General features: G+C 33.4%; 1 protein-coding gene across 1 annotated transcript in view; it reads right to left on the reverse strand.

Annotated features, from left to right (window-relative positions):
- Positions 1–5,488, reverse strand: part of LOC126768797 (uncharacterized) — a 38,596-nt gene extending 33,108 nt beyond the window's left edge. Inside the window, exon 1 of the mRNA XM_050487140.1 lies at positions 5,276–5,488. Within this exon, the coding sequence (XP_050343097.1) occupies positions 5,276–5,327 (52 nt within the window). The 5' untranslated portion in view covers positions 5,328–5,488. The remainder of the gene's footprint in view (positions 1–5,275) is intronic.
- Positions 5,489–15,171: the final 9,683 nt, after the last annotated feature.

Below are 15,171 nucleotides of genomic sequence, written 5' to 3' on the forward strand. Positions count from 1 at the left end.
CCCACTGCTGGGCTAAGGCCTCCTCTCCCTTTTGAGGAGAAGGTTTGGAATTTATTCCACCACGCTGCTCCAATGCGGGTTGGTAGAATACACATGACAGAATTTCAATGAAATGAGACACAGACAGATGTTTTCCTTCACCGTCAAGCACGAGATGAATTATAATCACAATTTAGCACATGAAAATTCAGTGGTGCTTACCCAGGTTCGAACCCACGATCATCGGTCAAAACTCACGCGCTCCAACCACTAGGCCAACTAGGCTTACTGTGAACGGAGAATTCAATTTTGAATGAAATGCATAAGTTCTTGAATGCTTATCATATTTTAGGTTAGATTAACTTAGTATGTTTAGGAGCGAAGTCTGACTGCGGTGAAAAGAGTCCAAAATAACCCTCCATCATCCGAGATCGAGGGTATCTAAGAGTGTTATTATTTAATTTAAAATAGCTCATTATTTTAAAACAATATGCACCAGTAGCTTAACTCATTATAAAGTTGTAAACAATTCAAGTCAAGTAACATTGACTTTCTATATTTTTTTTTAATTAAAATTAAACAGTTTTTATATTTAAGTAGCGTGTATATAGCTACGTAACTTTTCACATAATAAAACTGTCTGCAATTGTACCCATGGTTGCGTTACAAATTTAAACACTTGCTATATCGTCATTTTCAATCCAGGCACGTAGCTCTTTAATAATTATCGATAAAAACCGTAGGGGTCGTATTATAATCGCCTATAATTATCGATATCTTGTCAAATAGCTGTGGGCATCTCTATTTTGAATGACGTCAATGAAGAGCTGCAGACATGTGTACCATTTTATCGAATCGGCCCATTTACATTCCACTTTGCCAACCTGTCGTATTTTATACACGAAATACATACAAGCAAATTTTAAGTAAATATATATCATAATGTTAACAATTGTATATATCACGAGATTATTAAATTGAAAAAAAGTAAAGTAACATATTATAAATGTTATAGTTGGGCTTAGGCTAGCCATTTTGAGAAGGTTTGGAGCTTACTACCACGCTACTCCAATGCGGGTTGATATGACAACTAACTATAACTAATATACAAGTGGCCATATGCAGGTTTCCTCACGATGTTTTCCTTTACTTTTAGCACTAGATTAATTACAAACACTTAAAAATTTACCGGTGTTTACCCGAGTTTGAACTCTAAATCATCGGTTAAAATTCTTGTTTTTTCTAACCACAGGGCCATATCGACTCTTATAATTATTTCAAAATTAACTAAACTACCAATGATGATTGTTAATAATTTTTATGCTATGCAGTTACCGCCTCGTTGTATCTAGTATTATACGGCTACAGTTGCCGCGATCTCGGTTAGAGGCCGTGATACTTATAATATCAGCCAGTAAATAAATACTTATTTTAATAAACTCTCAAAACTAGCCAGAAGTTAGAGAGTCAGTAGTGTTTACTTATGCCTTGAAAACACGTATATCCGTTGATTTTATCTGGTTGTATAGACTTACTTACTTAGTACATAAGTGTAGCATACACACAGCTGAACAGCTATAAAAAATTATTTATTTATTTGTAATAACACACTTGCAACATACAAAGATATGCATAAGACATATAAAGACATACATATAAAGCATTGAAAAAAAATATTATAAAACAATAATAGTATATCTAATACGCCAGGAAACAAAGTCGCAAAGTGGCTGGCAGCGGATGGATATTGTGAGCTAAGGATCGAACTCAGTGGTGTGCCATTAGAGAGGCCTATGTCCAGCAGTGGACGACGAAGGGTTGATGATGGATGTATGTATGTATGTATGTATATCTAATACACATGTTAATTACAAGTGTACATAGCACTTCCAGATTCAATCTAATCAAATTCAAATTAAAAGTAACAAAAAACCATCATAATTTTTAATAATGTCAAAATTAAACAACAAATTAATGTCATTGTTTTAATAAAAAATCAAACGGAGATATCATAATTGAAATTATGAAAAGTATTAATTAAAACTAATCATGCATTATATAATAATTAAGTAGCTTATTACTAAAGATTGTGGGAGAGTCATGAAAAATTTCAATGCCAGGAATTGATTTCAGTTTATAATTTATGCCTTTGAATTTGGAGAATGTTATGATTATACAATATCGTGTATCGAATATTCCATCTGCCGTTTACTATCTCCGATCTCTGGACAAATTACGGTTAAGAGAAATATAACAATTTCAGCGCATCGCAACTCAATCCTATGTCGACTTAGGTCAAAGTATTTTACACGATAATCAATACTCCACATAATGCTGCAGCTCGACTATTTGAGTTGATCAAAATAATAATAACTGTATGAAATATAGTGTTTTAGTAACTTGTTTGATCAATAATTTAAAAAAAATATATAAATTTACATAATAATGGTACTTTATATTTTAAATACTAAAACCTACATATGAGTACATAATTATAATATCCTGGGACATTTTTTACACACGGCCATCTGATCCCAAATTAAGCTTGTACAAAGCTTGTGCTATGGAAACCAGACAACTGATATACTACATATACTACTTTTCTTTTGTAAATACATACTTATATAGATAATTACACCCAGACTCATGACAAACAGACATGTTCATGCACACAAATTTCTGTCCTGGGTGGGAATCGAACCCACAACCTTCGGCGTGAAAGGCAAGTGTTCTCCCAACCACGCCAACCGGCTCAATTACTGTGAATACAAACACACAAAATATACTGGGAAGAACCTTCCTTAAAGTTAATAGAAATAAAATGTTTTAAAACATCAACTTTGCAATATGACTATAAAAATTATCAACTAGGTTTTGTAAGTGCAAATGAAGTTTGACAGAATATTTAAATGGAAGTAATAATAATTGTTAGAAAATTATTAATAAATATGGCTTACAAAGTAATAAATATGGCTTACAAAGTAATACAGAAATATATAAATAATCATTAAAGCTTCCTTTGTTAACCGATAATCTGTTTGATAAGCTATTAAACCTTAGTTTTAATAATAAAAAAGCGTATAAAAAAGTTAGAAACGTGCAAATTCATATAATGTTATATTTTCAATTAAATTTAATCTTATAAAATGACGATTTAAAATTGCTTATACGAGCCTCCATGATTTTAATTCGCAATATATATATAATTTTCTCTCAGTATTAACTACGGTAAGGAAAATTGTAATTATATTATTACGAAATAACATTCATTTAAAGTTTTCAAATAATAAAGTTTCAAAACTGTTAAGCAAGTTTTATCGATTCTTTGTAACATTAAATATGATAAGGTTTTTGTTAAATGAAAATCTATATAACCTTCGATGCTAGAATATTAACTTATAAACTTCTAAACTATACAAAAAGTTTAAAGAAGCTCAAAATAAAATAATGTTTTAACGACAAAACATATAGTTTTTAAAAACAGTTACGTAACATTCATATAGTTGAAATGCTTAAAAAAGTATAAGCACTTCAAAAATGATACAAATTGAATTAGTATGTTATCTGGAATGATAAATAAAAAATACTATTGACCGAATTGAAGTTAGAAGTGGGTAAATTTGTTAAAATTCATTCAACCAATCCCGAAAAATATGATGATAAATTAAAACTGACCTTTATTCATATTTATAATAAAATCTAAGGAACTTTTTAAACATATAAATTATTTTGACTTGGCGAGCCAGTTGGCGTGGTTAGTGGATGCTTGCCTTTTACGCCGAAGGTTGTGGGTTCGATTCCCACCCAGGACAGATATTTGTGTGCATGAACATGTCTGTTTGTCCTGAGTCTGGGTGTAATTATCTATATAAGTATGTATTTACAAAAGAAAAATAGTATATGTGGTATATCAGTTGTCTGGTTTTCATAGTACAAGCTCTGTACAAGCTTAATTGTTTTAAGATTCGCTTCGCTGGACCGGATTTTAATTAATTATTAAAATTGAAAGGAAATACATCAATATGTATACGGAGATTTTAAATAAGCATACTTATACAAATCATGACCGCGTGTATTTGTGGCAAAAATAACAGAATCGGAATCGGAATTGCAATTTAACAGAGAATGTTATATTGCAATTCCGATTCTCCTGGCGAAAAATGAACAAGCCCTCCTGTCACCAGCGGAAACAATATAACGTGGCTTAATATGTTTATTTATTTAATTCTTTTTTCCGGTTCTATGGAAAATCTTTATATATCAAATTAGATAAATGGGAGTATTTATATGATATGAATATTTTTTTTCGTTACAAAGATAGTCTATTTAGTTAAGCTATAAATAATTTCACGCTACAGAAGAGTCATAAACATCAACTCAATTGCACAACAAACTCCGGGCGAAACTAGTAATATTTATAATACAGGATCGTAAAAACGAAATTTAATGGCAAAACCATAGAAGTAAATTTAATATTATTATAAACGGTGCTTTACTTACTATTTTTATTTTGATATATCCACTGATATCCTGTCTTTATTATATTTGGTCTATAAATTTATTTACATTATTTAAATTGGAATAAGCTCCAAGCCTTCTCCTCAAAAAGAGGAGAGGAGGCCTTAAGCCCAGCAGTGGGACATTCACAGGCTGTTACGGTATTTAAATTTTCAGGTAGCAGCATAATCCTAATTTTAGAATTGCAAATTGATGTTAAGGTTTGCATTGGGCTTATATATTATATTTTACATAAGGTGAAATTTATACTTTTAAAAGCTAAATGGTATATTTTTAAAGTGACATGTGATGTATATGCTACTGGAACTGTAGCGGGTAATATAACAGCGTGTGAAACATTTTTCATGGAAAGAAAATTCTATCAGTGTCTCATTGAGAAAATGAAAATAATCAAATTACACGGTTTACATTGTTAATAAATAATACACATAAACGAATTTTTTTCGTCTTTATTACAAAAAAACAAAATTACAAATCTATACAATATTCCATGTCCAATTTAATGTTAATATTTGTGAAAGAAAAAAATATCATAGTTTTATATGAATTTAAGTTACTACTTTAATACATCACAGTGAATTATTCAATAATTTTACTTAATGTTTATATATTAGATTATTATCAAATGAACAATTAAAGGAAAATTTTTGTATCAATTTATAGACATTATAAAATTAGCCGCCCAACTTTTGATAAATTATTATGTTAGACGCCAATTATGAAAATAATAAAAACTATTTAATTGTTACATAATAAGTTCGAAATAAAACTTAATTACCTTTTATAAGTAAGCTGAGAACTGCTAATAAAACAAACATCCTCTTCATCATCCGACTAGTCCTGATCACATATCACAATTTTCCCTTTTTAATTAAGGGGATTTTATCACAAATCACAATTAAGCAAATTCAATAACACAACAACATCGAAATCATCACGTAACGCGAATTTAACATATGCAGCAACAAATACGTCTCCACGCGACGAAGGCTCCTACTCGACTGAACGCTCACGTTTCACGCGAAGTTCACGACCGCTCGCCCCGCACCTAGCCTGGGTCACAAAGAGCCTTTTACATTTTTATGATCTTACAGGTTAAGTTGATTTAGTTTATTGTTTGATCAGAGAACAAGAGGACATTGCTGGGTCTTGGTTATTTTCAATTCATTATAAGGAATATTTGAGCAACATTAAATCATTTCGATAAAATATATAATATAATATTCGTTCGCATATTATCGAATATACAAGGATACGAATAAAAAGAAAAAAAAAACTAGCCTTATTATGTTTTATATAAGAATTTCTTGGTAAAACTATTTCACTTGAAACCGAACGTGTTTTTCTTAGAGATATTAAATATTAATTTGTCGCAAAGCAATATCAATTTAATTAAGAAACCGTATAAGACCGTAATGTATGGCTTTACTAACATACCCAAACGTCTGTTTTCTTTTTATCACGTTATTAAGGTGAGACGTCGATATAGATGTTCCTCTTATTAAAGTAAATGTCATTAGCCCTTATACACTTTATATCTAAGACGTGTGTTCGTGTAACATTTTTTCTTATCCTCGCAACGTCGAGAAAGTCATAACACTTTGTCGTTATGATATCATATTGGGAAATAGAAGAGTATCGTAAAATCATAAACAGCTTTTTATCCGTAACAATTTTTCACCCTAATCTTTAATATCCCGATTTCGTAATCGTTATTTGATAGTAGATAATATAATTGAAGGGATATTGTCTCAATACCGATGCGCTTTAGTTTCACTTTTATGATATTGGTTTACATTTTGTGTTTCTCGTATCATTTGCACGTGATGATTTCTACATTGTTGAGGATCTTAAGTAGCTTCAATAAATGGACTATTCAAAGCAACTATTGACCAATTAGTCTGCTACTAAGAGAGTAGTCTCTAAGGTGAGATCGTTGAACACGTAAATAGAGATTAGTATTTTCAGATTGAGATTGTATTAATTTTTACCATCTATATCTATACTTATCTTATAAATCTTTAATATTATAAAGCGAAAGCGCGAATATTGTAAGTTTGTGTGTATGCAGGAAGTAAACTCAGAAACCACGATGACTATTTGAAAAAATCTTTCGCCATTTGAAAAGTACATTATTTCAGGTGGATATACGCTAAACATGAAATAGACCATATATACCTTTAGTTAAAGGAATAGTGATTTTCGTCAACTAAGTTGATTTTTTTTTATATTTTGAAACTTTCACGGTGTCCGTTGAATAGTTAAAGTTGCACGAAAATAATGTATGGCTGAAATATTCCTCATGAGAAGTTCTAGAAAAAGTTTTCGATGGCATATAGATAACTCTCTCTCTATCTTTTATAGATAACTTACTGCAACCATTTTTATTGTTTAAAAAATGGGAATAAATATACAACTGTAGTTTAGTCACAAACTTAAATCCTTATTAAAATGTAGAATGTATTAATTTTAAACGTTTCCTGCAGAGATACAATGTCTAACTATTTGCAAATTGAATCAATAATTTATTTAGGTGGTCGGGCTTTATGTAATGTGTAGCTTACTACACTGTACTTTGTCCAAATGGTAGGGCTTTGTGCAAACCCGTCTGGGTAGGTACCACCTATTCATCAGATATTCTACCGTCAAACAGCAATATTTAGTATTGTTACATTTCGCTTTTAAGGATGAGTAGACCAGTGTAACTACAGGCACAAGGGACATAACATCTTCGTTCCCAAGGTCAGTAGCGCATTGGCGATGTTAAAGAATAGTTAATACTTCTTACATCACCAATGTATATGGGCTGTGGAGACCACTTATAACATAAAAAAAAATTAAATATTTAAATAAACGCATGAAAAAATACGCAAGACATTTTGTACGATGTCTTAGACCTCAGCACTATAGGAGCGTATAGATTGATTGGCGAAGTCTCTTTGATTAAAAGTTCACGAGATAAAATCCTTATTTTACCCGTACTAAGTCTAGACGTTAGTATGCTTGCTTGTAATAAGATTGTACGGCAAAATTAGAAAGGTTTTGATGTATTAGAGAATAGAAAGTGTGGATCTTAACCTGATTTTTCACGTGCTTAGTTATTTTTTTTATTTATTTTTTATTTTATTTTTTTATAGAATAAAAAGGTGAACGAGCATATGGGCCACCTGATGGTAAGTGGTCACCAAACGCCCTTAGACATTGACATTGTAAGAAATGTCATCCATCGCTTATAGCCAATGCGCCACCAATCTTGGGAACTAAGATTTTATGTCCCTTGTGCCTGTAATTACACTGGCTCACTCACCCTTCAAACCGGAACACAACAATATCAAGTATTGCTGTTTTGCGGTAGAATATCTGATGAGTGAGTGGTACTTACCCAGACGAGCTTGCACAAAGCCCTACCACCAGTAAAAGTTTTATTAAAAAAAATGCAGATGTGGTCTGATGGTAAATGGACGCCATCGTCCATATACATTGGCGCTGTAAGAAGTATTAACCATTCCTTCGTCAATATCGACAATGAATATTTTCCACGTATCGGATATAAAAATGAGTTTTTTATCTCAATTCTTGTTTATTATTCAACGCGTAATCTGCTGTTTACCTAGATGTAAGCCAATTACGTGCTATTACTGACGTCTCAGACTTTTAGTGAGATTCAGTTAATTACGCCAATGTTAAGGCATTTCAAATTCACAGACGGAATCATAATTGCATTAGATTGGGTTGATAACACAGTCGTACAACAGCACGTGGCGTCTTCGCGCATTACCCGGTGACAGCCGGGCGCAGGCGGCGAACTCCCAGCGCTTTATCACTTAATTTGAATCGTGCCCTGAATTCGAAGACTCTGTATTGCCTAGAACCCATTTCGGTGCACGAAAACGAAATCATCATTCGATGATTAATTTCCCAAGCTCACGACGAATATAAAGTAACCGAAAAAGAAATTGAACTCAAATATAAATAACATAAATTTTACTGATGACAAAGAAACATTAAGTGACAGTAGGTTTACGATATTTTTATAAGAGTCGAGAAAATACGAATATCTAAATTTTTATTAAACGATTTCGCTTTTGATCAATTGAGTGTTACTAAAATATTGTGTTTTCTCTCTTCTTCGCTTTGATGTACGTATTTATTTATAAATAAACTGCGTAATCTATAAGCCTATGTTTTTACGACAATAACGTTTTGAATTGTTTAAATAAAATAATGAAAAAGTTTGTTTATTGTCGTAAGGAAATTTAATTTAAAAAAGAGTAGTGTATAAATAAAACACTGTTAGGCAAATGTTCTACCCTTGGAGAATTCGCGATCTGCATTAAAAATACCATAGAGTATGTAGAAGCTGGATAGTCTATAAGAGCTGTATATTATGATTTGAATTTATTTCTTTTATTTTATTCAATAGGAATGCATTATTGGAGGCTTTTTGGAGGCTTTTGTTTGGCAGTAAAATCCAAGCTTTACATTAAATTTAATTTAATAATTGACTTTTCGAAAGAAAATATTTGAATTATATTTCGATTTTAATATATTTTAATTTTAGATTTTCCCTTTTAATGTCCATAACACGATACCATTTGGTTCATTCTAAATCAAACATGCATAAATCGAGCCTTTCCCTTCGCGCCGTCGTGTCAACTGAAGCGATTTATGACCGCATCTATGAGATTTTCACGAGGGGAAAAATCGCAAAGTATCGTAAAGTAAAATTCGAGTTACGATATTCTTTTTTTATTAATTTTCAATAAAGACAGTTTATACATTTATTTATTGTATTTGTATAAAAGATATTGCATGTTTACGTTTTGTTTTGTTATATTCTTTAAGCTTGTAACTTTGTAAGGCATAACTATATTGGTCCGACCCGAAGTTTGAACCCAGGACCTCGAGATATTAACTAAAGCAACGTGACTGTAAATAACATTGTGGGCTAAGGCCTCCTCTCCCTTTTTGAGGAGAAGGTTTGGAGCTTATTCCACCACGCTGCTCCAATGCGGTTTAGTAGAATACGCATGTGGTAGAATTCAATAAAATTAGACACGTTTCCTCACGACGTTTTCCTTCGCCGTCAAGCACGAGATGAATTATAATCAAAAATTAAGCACATGAAAATTCAGTGGTGCTTGCCCAGGTTTGAACCTATGGTCATCGGTTAAGATTCACGCGTTCTTACCACTGGGCCATTTCGGCCTTTGTATCTTCTGCTATATATTAATAGACAAAGAAAGTTCAATACCGATTTTCTTTTTTTTTGTACTCTATTGACGAGCCTTAGTGTTTTCTTTAGTTTTTTATTAACCATAGCACCTCCTCCTTCTTAAAGGCTGGCACTGCTAGCCATCTGGCGTTGCAAGTATCCATGGGCGGTGGTAGTCACTTTCCACCAGGTGGACCACCAGCCCATTTGCCCCCATACATCTTACATAAAAAACTCATGTATTAGGTTATCCTCAAATTATCAATCATGATTATTATAGTAGAATTTTACCACCAAGCTGATACTGGTATATATGTATATATAGCTCATAATATATATACTGTATATATTAAAACGTTTATAAACGTTACAACTTTTATTATATTTGCATCAAATTATTTTACAAACAGTGGAATTTAATATTTTTTGTGTCAAATGTTAACGAATTTCTTTGTTTAATTAAAACAAGCTGCCATGCTAAACATAACTTACAGCTCTAAAGTATTTCGCTAGGCTCCGTTCGTTACTTAGCGAGGTATTTGTACCAAGTGAAGCTGGCTACTGGCCAACGGTGATGATATTATTTCGTGTTATGTAGGATACTTAGAAGACAGCTGAAAACCTGCAAGTAATGAGCTAAATTTAGACATTATATATGTTAAGTATATAGCTACATGTATACAGGTACATACATATCTGTGTTCTGTGCTTTGTCAATTATATAAATTTTTATTTATACTTGAGGCGGTATAGCTCGTTTGGATAACACCTCGTCAGATATCCTACCGCTTAATAGCAATACTTATTATTGTTGCGTTCCGGTTTGAAGGTTGAGTGAGCCAGTGTAACTACAGGCACCAGGGGCATAATATCTTAGTTCTCGAGTTTGGTGGCGTATTGGCGATGTAAGGAATGGTTAATATTTCTCACATCGCCAATGTCTATGGGCGGTGGTGACCACTTACCATCAGGTTGCCTATTTAAAAATACAAACACCCAAAAGACAATTCAATAAAGTTGTTATTTATTATTATTCGCTTAAACCAAAAACTAAATTATGCAAAGCTTGAGTAATCCATTTACTAGAGCAAATCTTTTGTTTAATAAGTTATAAGATTATAAGCCACGATTTAATAACAGCGAAAATATCTTCATAATTAACAATAGACGGATTCATTTTAAATTAAGCCGCTTTCTATTATTAGAAACTTGCCAATATTTGTGTTGTCAACAAAATTTACTTTAATTTATTTTAATTTCATCAACTTAGCTTGGCCTATTAATACATTTAAAATCACATGTTAAAAAAAACATTAGTAAATAATGCTTCTGAAAAACTTAAGCATTGAAATACTCGTTTAAATTATCGAAGTATTTATTTTCATGAAGGATAAATAATAATTTTATTGTATTTAATTAAAATGCCTTTAGTATGATAATAAAAAGTAACTACCGAGTTTCTTGTGGATTCATTCATTACTGGTGGCTTTACAGTTCATTTATTAATTTAACATGACGTTTTAAAGATGATTTTATGAGCCTCTTTGATAATATGTTAACAAAAAATGAATAAATATTGATTAATTTTGAATGAATTGCAAAAATTGAATTCAGAAAGTACACAAGCTGCGTGATTTAAAACGCACAAAAAACATTGATATATGTTCGTTGAAAAATATCTTTATTTCAGTAAATATTATTACAATCCAATTTGTTCACACAATTTTATAATTAATTAATGTATTTTGTGAAATACTCTGAAACGTGATATTTATAACGAAATATGAATTTGTAAAATTACAAACAGCTCTCATTCAATGAAACGTCAGAGTATTTTTATTTTAATTATGGAAATGAACAGTGAAATATAAATGATTATAGAAATATTTAAAACCAATGGATGTCTAGTGATCCATTCATAGTCACGGTAGCATGCGCAAGCGATCTCATGGCGCTCCTCGTTAAGACGGAGACCGCTGGTTTTTTAGTGGGTATTCCGATGTTTGGGGCCTATTCATCGCCTTGGACACCGGTGAGACCCATATAATATTCCACTATGCCCGTGGGGGAAATATTTATCCAGCAAAAAAAAAGTGAACCATTCATACTGTCTTCGTAAGGTTATACAACTTTTTTTAATTTAATTTTCCAGCTATTGACGTAATACGAAATACATGGTAGATGAGGTTTCTTGTCGAAATCAGATCTGTAAAATAATAAAAAATTGAAGGAAATGTCGAAAAATGCTTTATTCGTTTACCCGTTGTCCCAGTTGAACGATAAACGTGGCAATGCGAACCGAAACTACGCGAAACTATCAAGTCCTTATGTAATTGTAGTCTACGTTGCCGCCTTAATTAGTCTGTGACGAGACGCGACGAAGTATGGACTTGTTTTCTATGCAACAAGACGATGCAGAACTCTCCAATTTTATTTCACTCTAAATATAATTATGATATTTGTTTGACGAGCCGGTTGGCATGGTTGGTACATACTTGCCTTTCACGCCGAAGGTTGTGGGTTTGATTCCCACCCAGAACAGACATTTGTGTGCATGAACATGTCTGTTTGTCCTGAGTCTGGGTGTAATTATCTATATAAGTATGTATTTACAAAAGAAAAGTAGTATATGTAGTATATCAGTTGTCTGGTTTCCATAGCACAAGCTTTGTACAAGCTTGCGATCCTGCCAGCCTACGAAGCCTGGATGAGACGAAAGCGACGATTCACCTGCCGACTTACGCAGGTAATGACCGGTCACGGTTGTTTTGGAGAATACCTGTGTAAGATCGGACGCAAATCGACGGCGATGTGTCCCCACCGGACCGGGACACCGCTCAGCATACGTTGGAAGTGTGGCCCGCGTGGAGTGCGGAGAGGGAGATCCTGATTCATGAAGTCGGACAAGACCTGTCCCTGCGAGCCATCGTGTCGGCGATGCTTCGCACGGAATCGGTGTGGAAGGCCGTAGCCTCCTTCTGTGAGACCGTCATGGTTCAGAAGGAGACGGCGGAGCGGGAACGGGAATGGGCCGATCCTGCTCGGCGGAGACGAAGACGGCGTCGTCTCGGCCCTCCCATAGCCCAGACGCCCGGGGCTTAAAAGATAGGGCGTAACCCTGGGGCCGTGGATGCGTGAGGTGGGGGCCTCACGTGTCCTATTTCAGAAAGCCCTGTGGAGGACGGCAGCCGTGATGGCCTCGCGCTGCCGTACGCACCAGCGAGGAGTGCGGGGGGGGGGCGAAATTCGCCCCCTGATGAGAGCTCCGCCGAGCTACGAGTGGAGCAAAGCACGGGAGAGGCCGCGGATGCGTTATATCTACACGATCCCGCAGCCTCTCCGATCCGTGCTGAGGACGGCCATCGCAGTGGTTTTAGTGGGTAAGAATCCCACATAACCCGGTTCTACCCCCATAGGACCCGGGTACCTTTCTGTAGATTTCTACTGCGAGAAAAAAAAAAGCTTTGTACAAGCTTAATTTGGGATCAGATGGCCGTGTGTGAAAAATGTCTCAGGATATTATTATTTATTAGTATTATTATTATTATTATTTTATTTGTTGCTATTTTATCCATATATCTATGTATATATAATATGAATTTTCGAGTAAAAAAGCAGTATCAAGTATACTGGTTAAAAAAAATGAACTTATATCAATACAATAAGTTCACTTCAAGTCGCATCCCATCGCTCATCTACATAGTACAACGGGTTGATAACGTCTTAACATATAAATAATATTTGGTAGGGTATTTAGTTAAACAATGCATGTTCTTCTACTTTCGAATTTTAAATCATTGAATCAGCAAGAGATGTGTAAGGTAATTAGTGTTTAACTAAACTAACCTCTAAACCATGTTAATAAGGAAGGCTGTATTTTTTTTATTTTCGTGTTTGTTTTTTAATGTTGTACTATTTTTGTAGTGTTTTAATTGTTTTTAATTTTTCAGTTTAGTTGTCAGAAGATTAAATTCGACTTATATGTACTGGAGACTGCCTCGTTGGTCTAGTGGCTAGATATAAGGCCGCAGATCCCCAGGTCCCGGCTTCAAGCCCGGGCCGATAAAATGTTTTTGGTTTTTTTTTGTCGACGATTCTCAGTAGCAGCCCGGAGTCTGGACATCGGAAGCGTATACACTCGTGCGCCTCAAAAATCACGTAATGTCGTTGTTCCAGCCTGAACTCATTCCGGTCCTGATGAATTGCCATCCCATCAGTTTATGAGAGTAAAGGAATAGAAAGTGCACCTGTGTTTACGCACACACTTGTACACGATAATATGTCCTACGCAGTTGGCTACTCTCTGACGAGATTGCCTTAAATTGTTAGAAGGACATCATCATATGCACATTAAAGATAAAGATAACAATCTATATTTCTATTTGTACATAAAACTGTATATACATATATATCTGCTAGAAAAATATCTGGTACCTACCAGTAATTAAGGTTATGTTGGATTACGCTTTATTCTCCAGTTGACAAGGCTATACGTCATCATAAAAAGCGTCATGCCGTACGCTAAGCGCTATGTTGTCAAGCTGAAAAAGTCACAATTCATTTCGAACCCTTTGTATAGAACACAAAATAGACGCCATTTTAAAATGTGTAGCGATTTAAAAAAAATGTTTACAGTATAAAGTATTTATTTTAATTATATCATAAACTGGGACGCTTTGTTAACAGTTTATTAAAATTAGAAATGTTACCTTTAAGCGTCAGATTCGTTTTACTAAACTTAAAACTAAACTTATGTATAATTTTAAAATATATTTAAATATAAAATGATAATTTTCACTTGTATATAAAGATTAACTATAAGCCATCAAAACAACTCTACCTATAAAATCTAAAATATTATATACCTTTTATTTAAAGCTACACTTATCTACTTAGCCTACCAACAGAAACACAGGTGCACTCTATTCCCTCACTCTCATAACCTGCTTCTCGCTACGGCTTGCCATTGAGAGTATCTAGGCTGGGAACCGGGATTGGAGCCCAGGACCTCAAGGTAGTCATATTTATATTACCCTAGAATATAAAATGATGGCATAAGGAGTTCGAAAGAAAGAAAATATTATCATGGTATTGTTACGAAGGGATTTTTTACGAAATAACAGGGTCTAACAGGATGAAAATTTTGCACAGAATTTTTTTATGGAATGTAAGAAATTTCGCTTAACGGTTAACGCTCTTATAGAATTTGGGATGAAAGTTTGTATGGAAAATCGTTATTTTTGATGATAGAAATATGAATTCAAAGTAAATAGAGTTTTTTCAGTAGTTTACAAGTAAACCTTGTTGTGCAGAAATGGTACAACCCATAGAAAAAAAAAGTTATTACGATTTAAAGTAGAAAACAAGCATTCTTTTAAAGGTGTATTGTTATATATTACTATTATGTAGGGGATAAAAAAAGGTTTAATTTATTATAACGAAAGTTCACATTCAACATT

The sequence above is a fragment of the Nymphalis io genome, chromosome 5, assembly GCF_905147045.1.
Source record: "Nymphalis io chromosome 5, ilAglIoxx1.1, whole genome shotgun sequence".
NCBI lineage: Eukaryota > Metazoa > Arthropoda > Insecta > Lepidoptera > Nymphalidae > Nymphalis > Nymphalis io.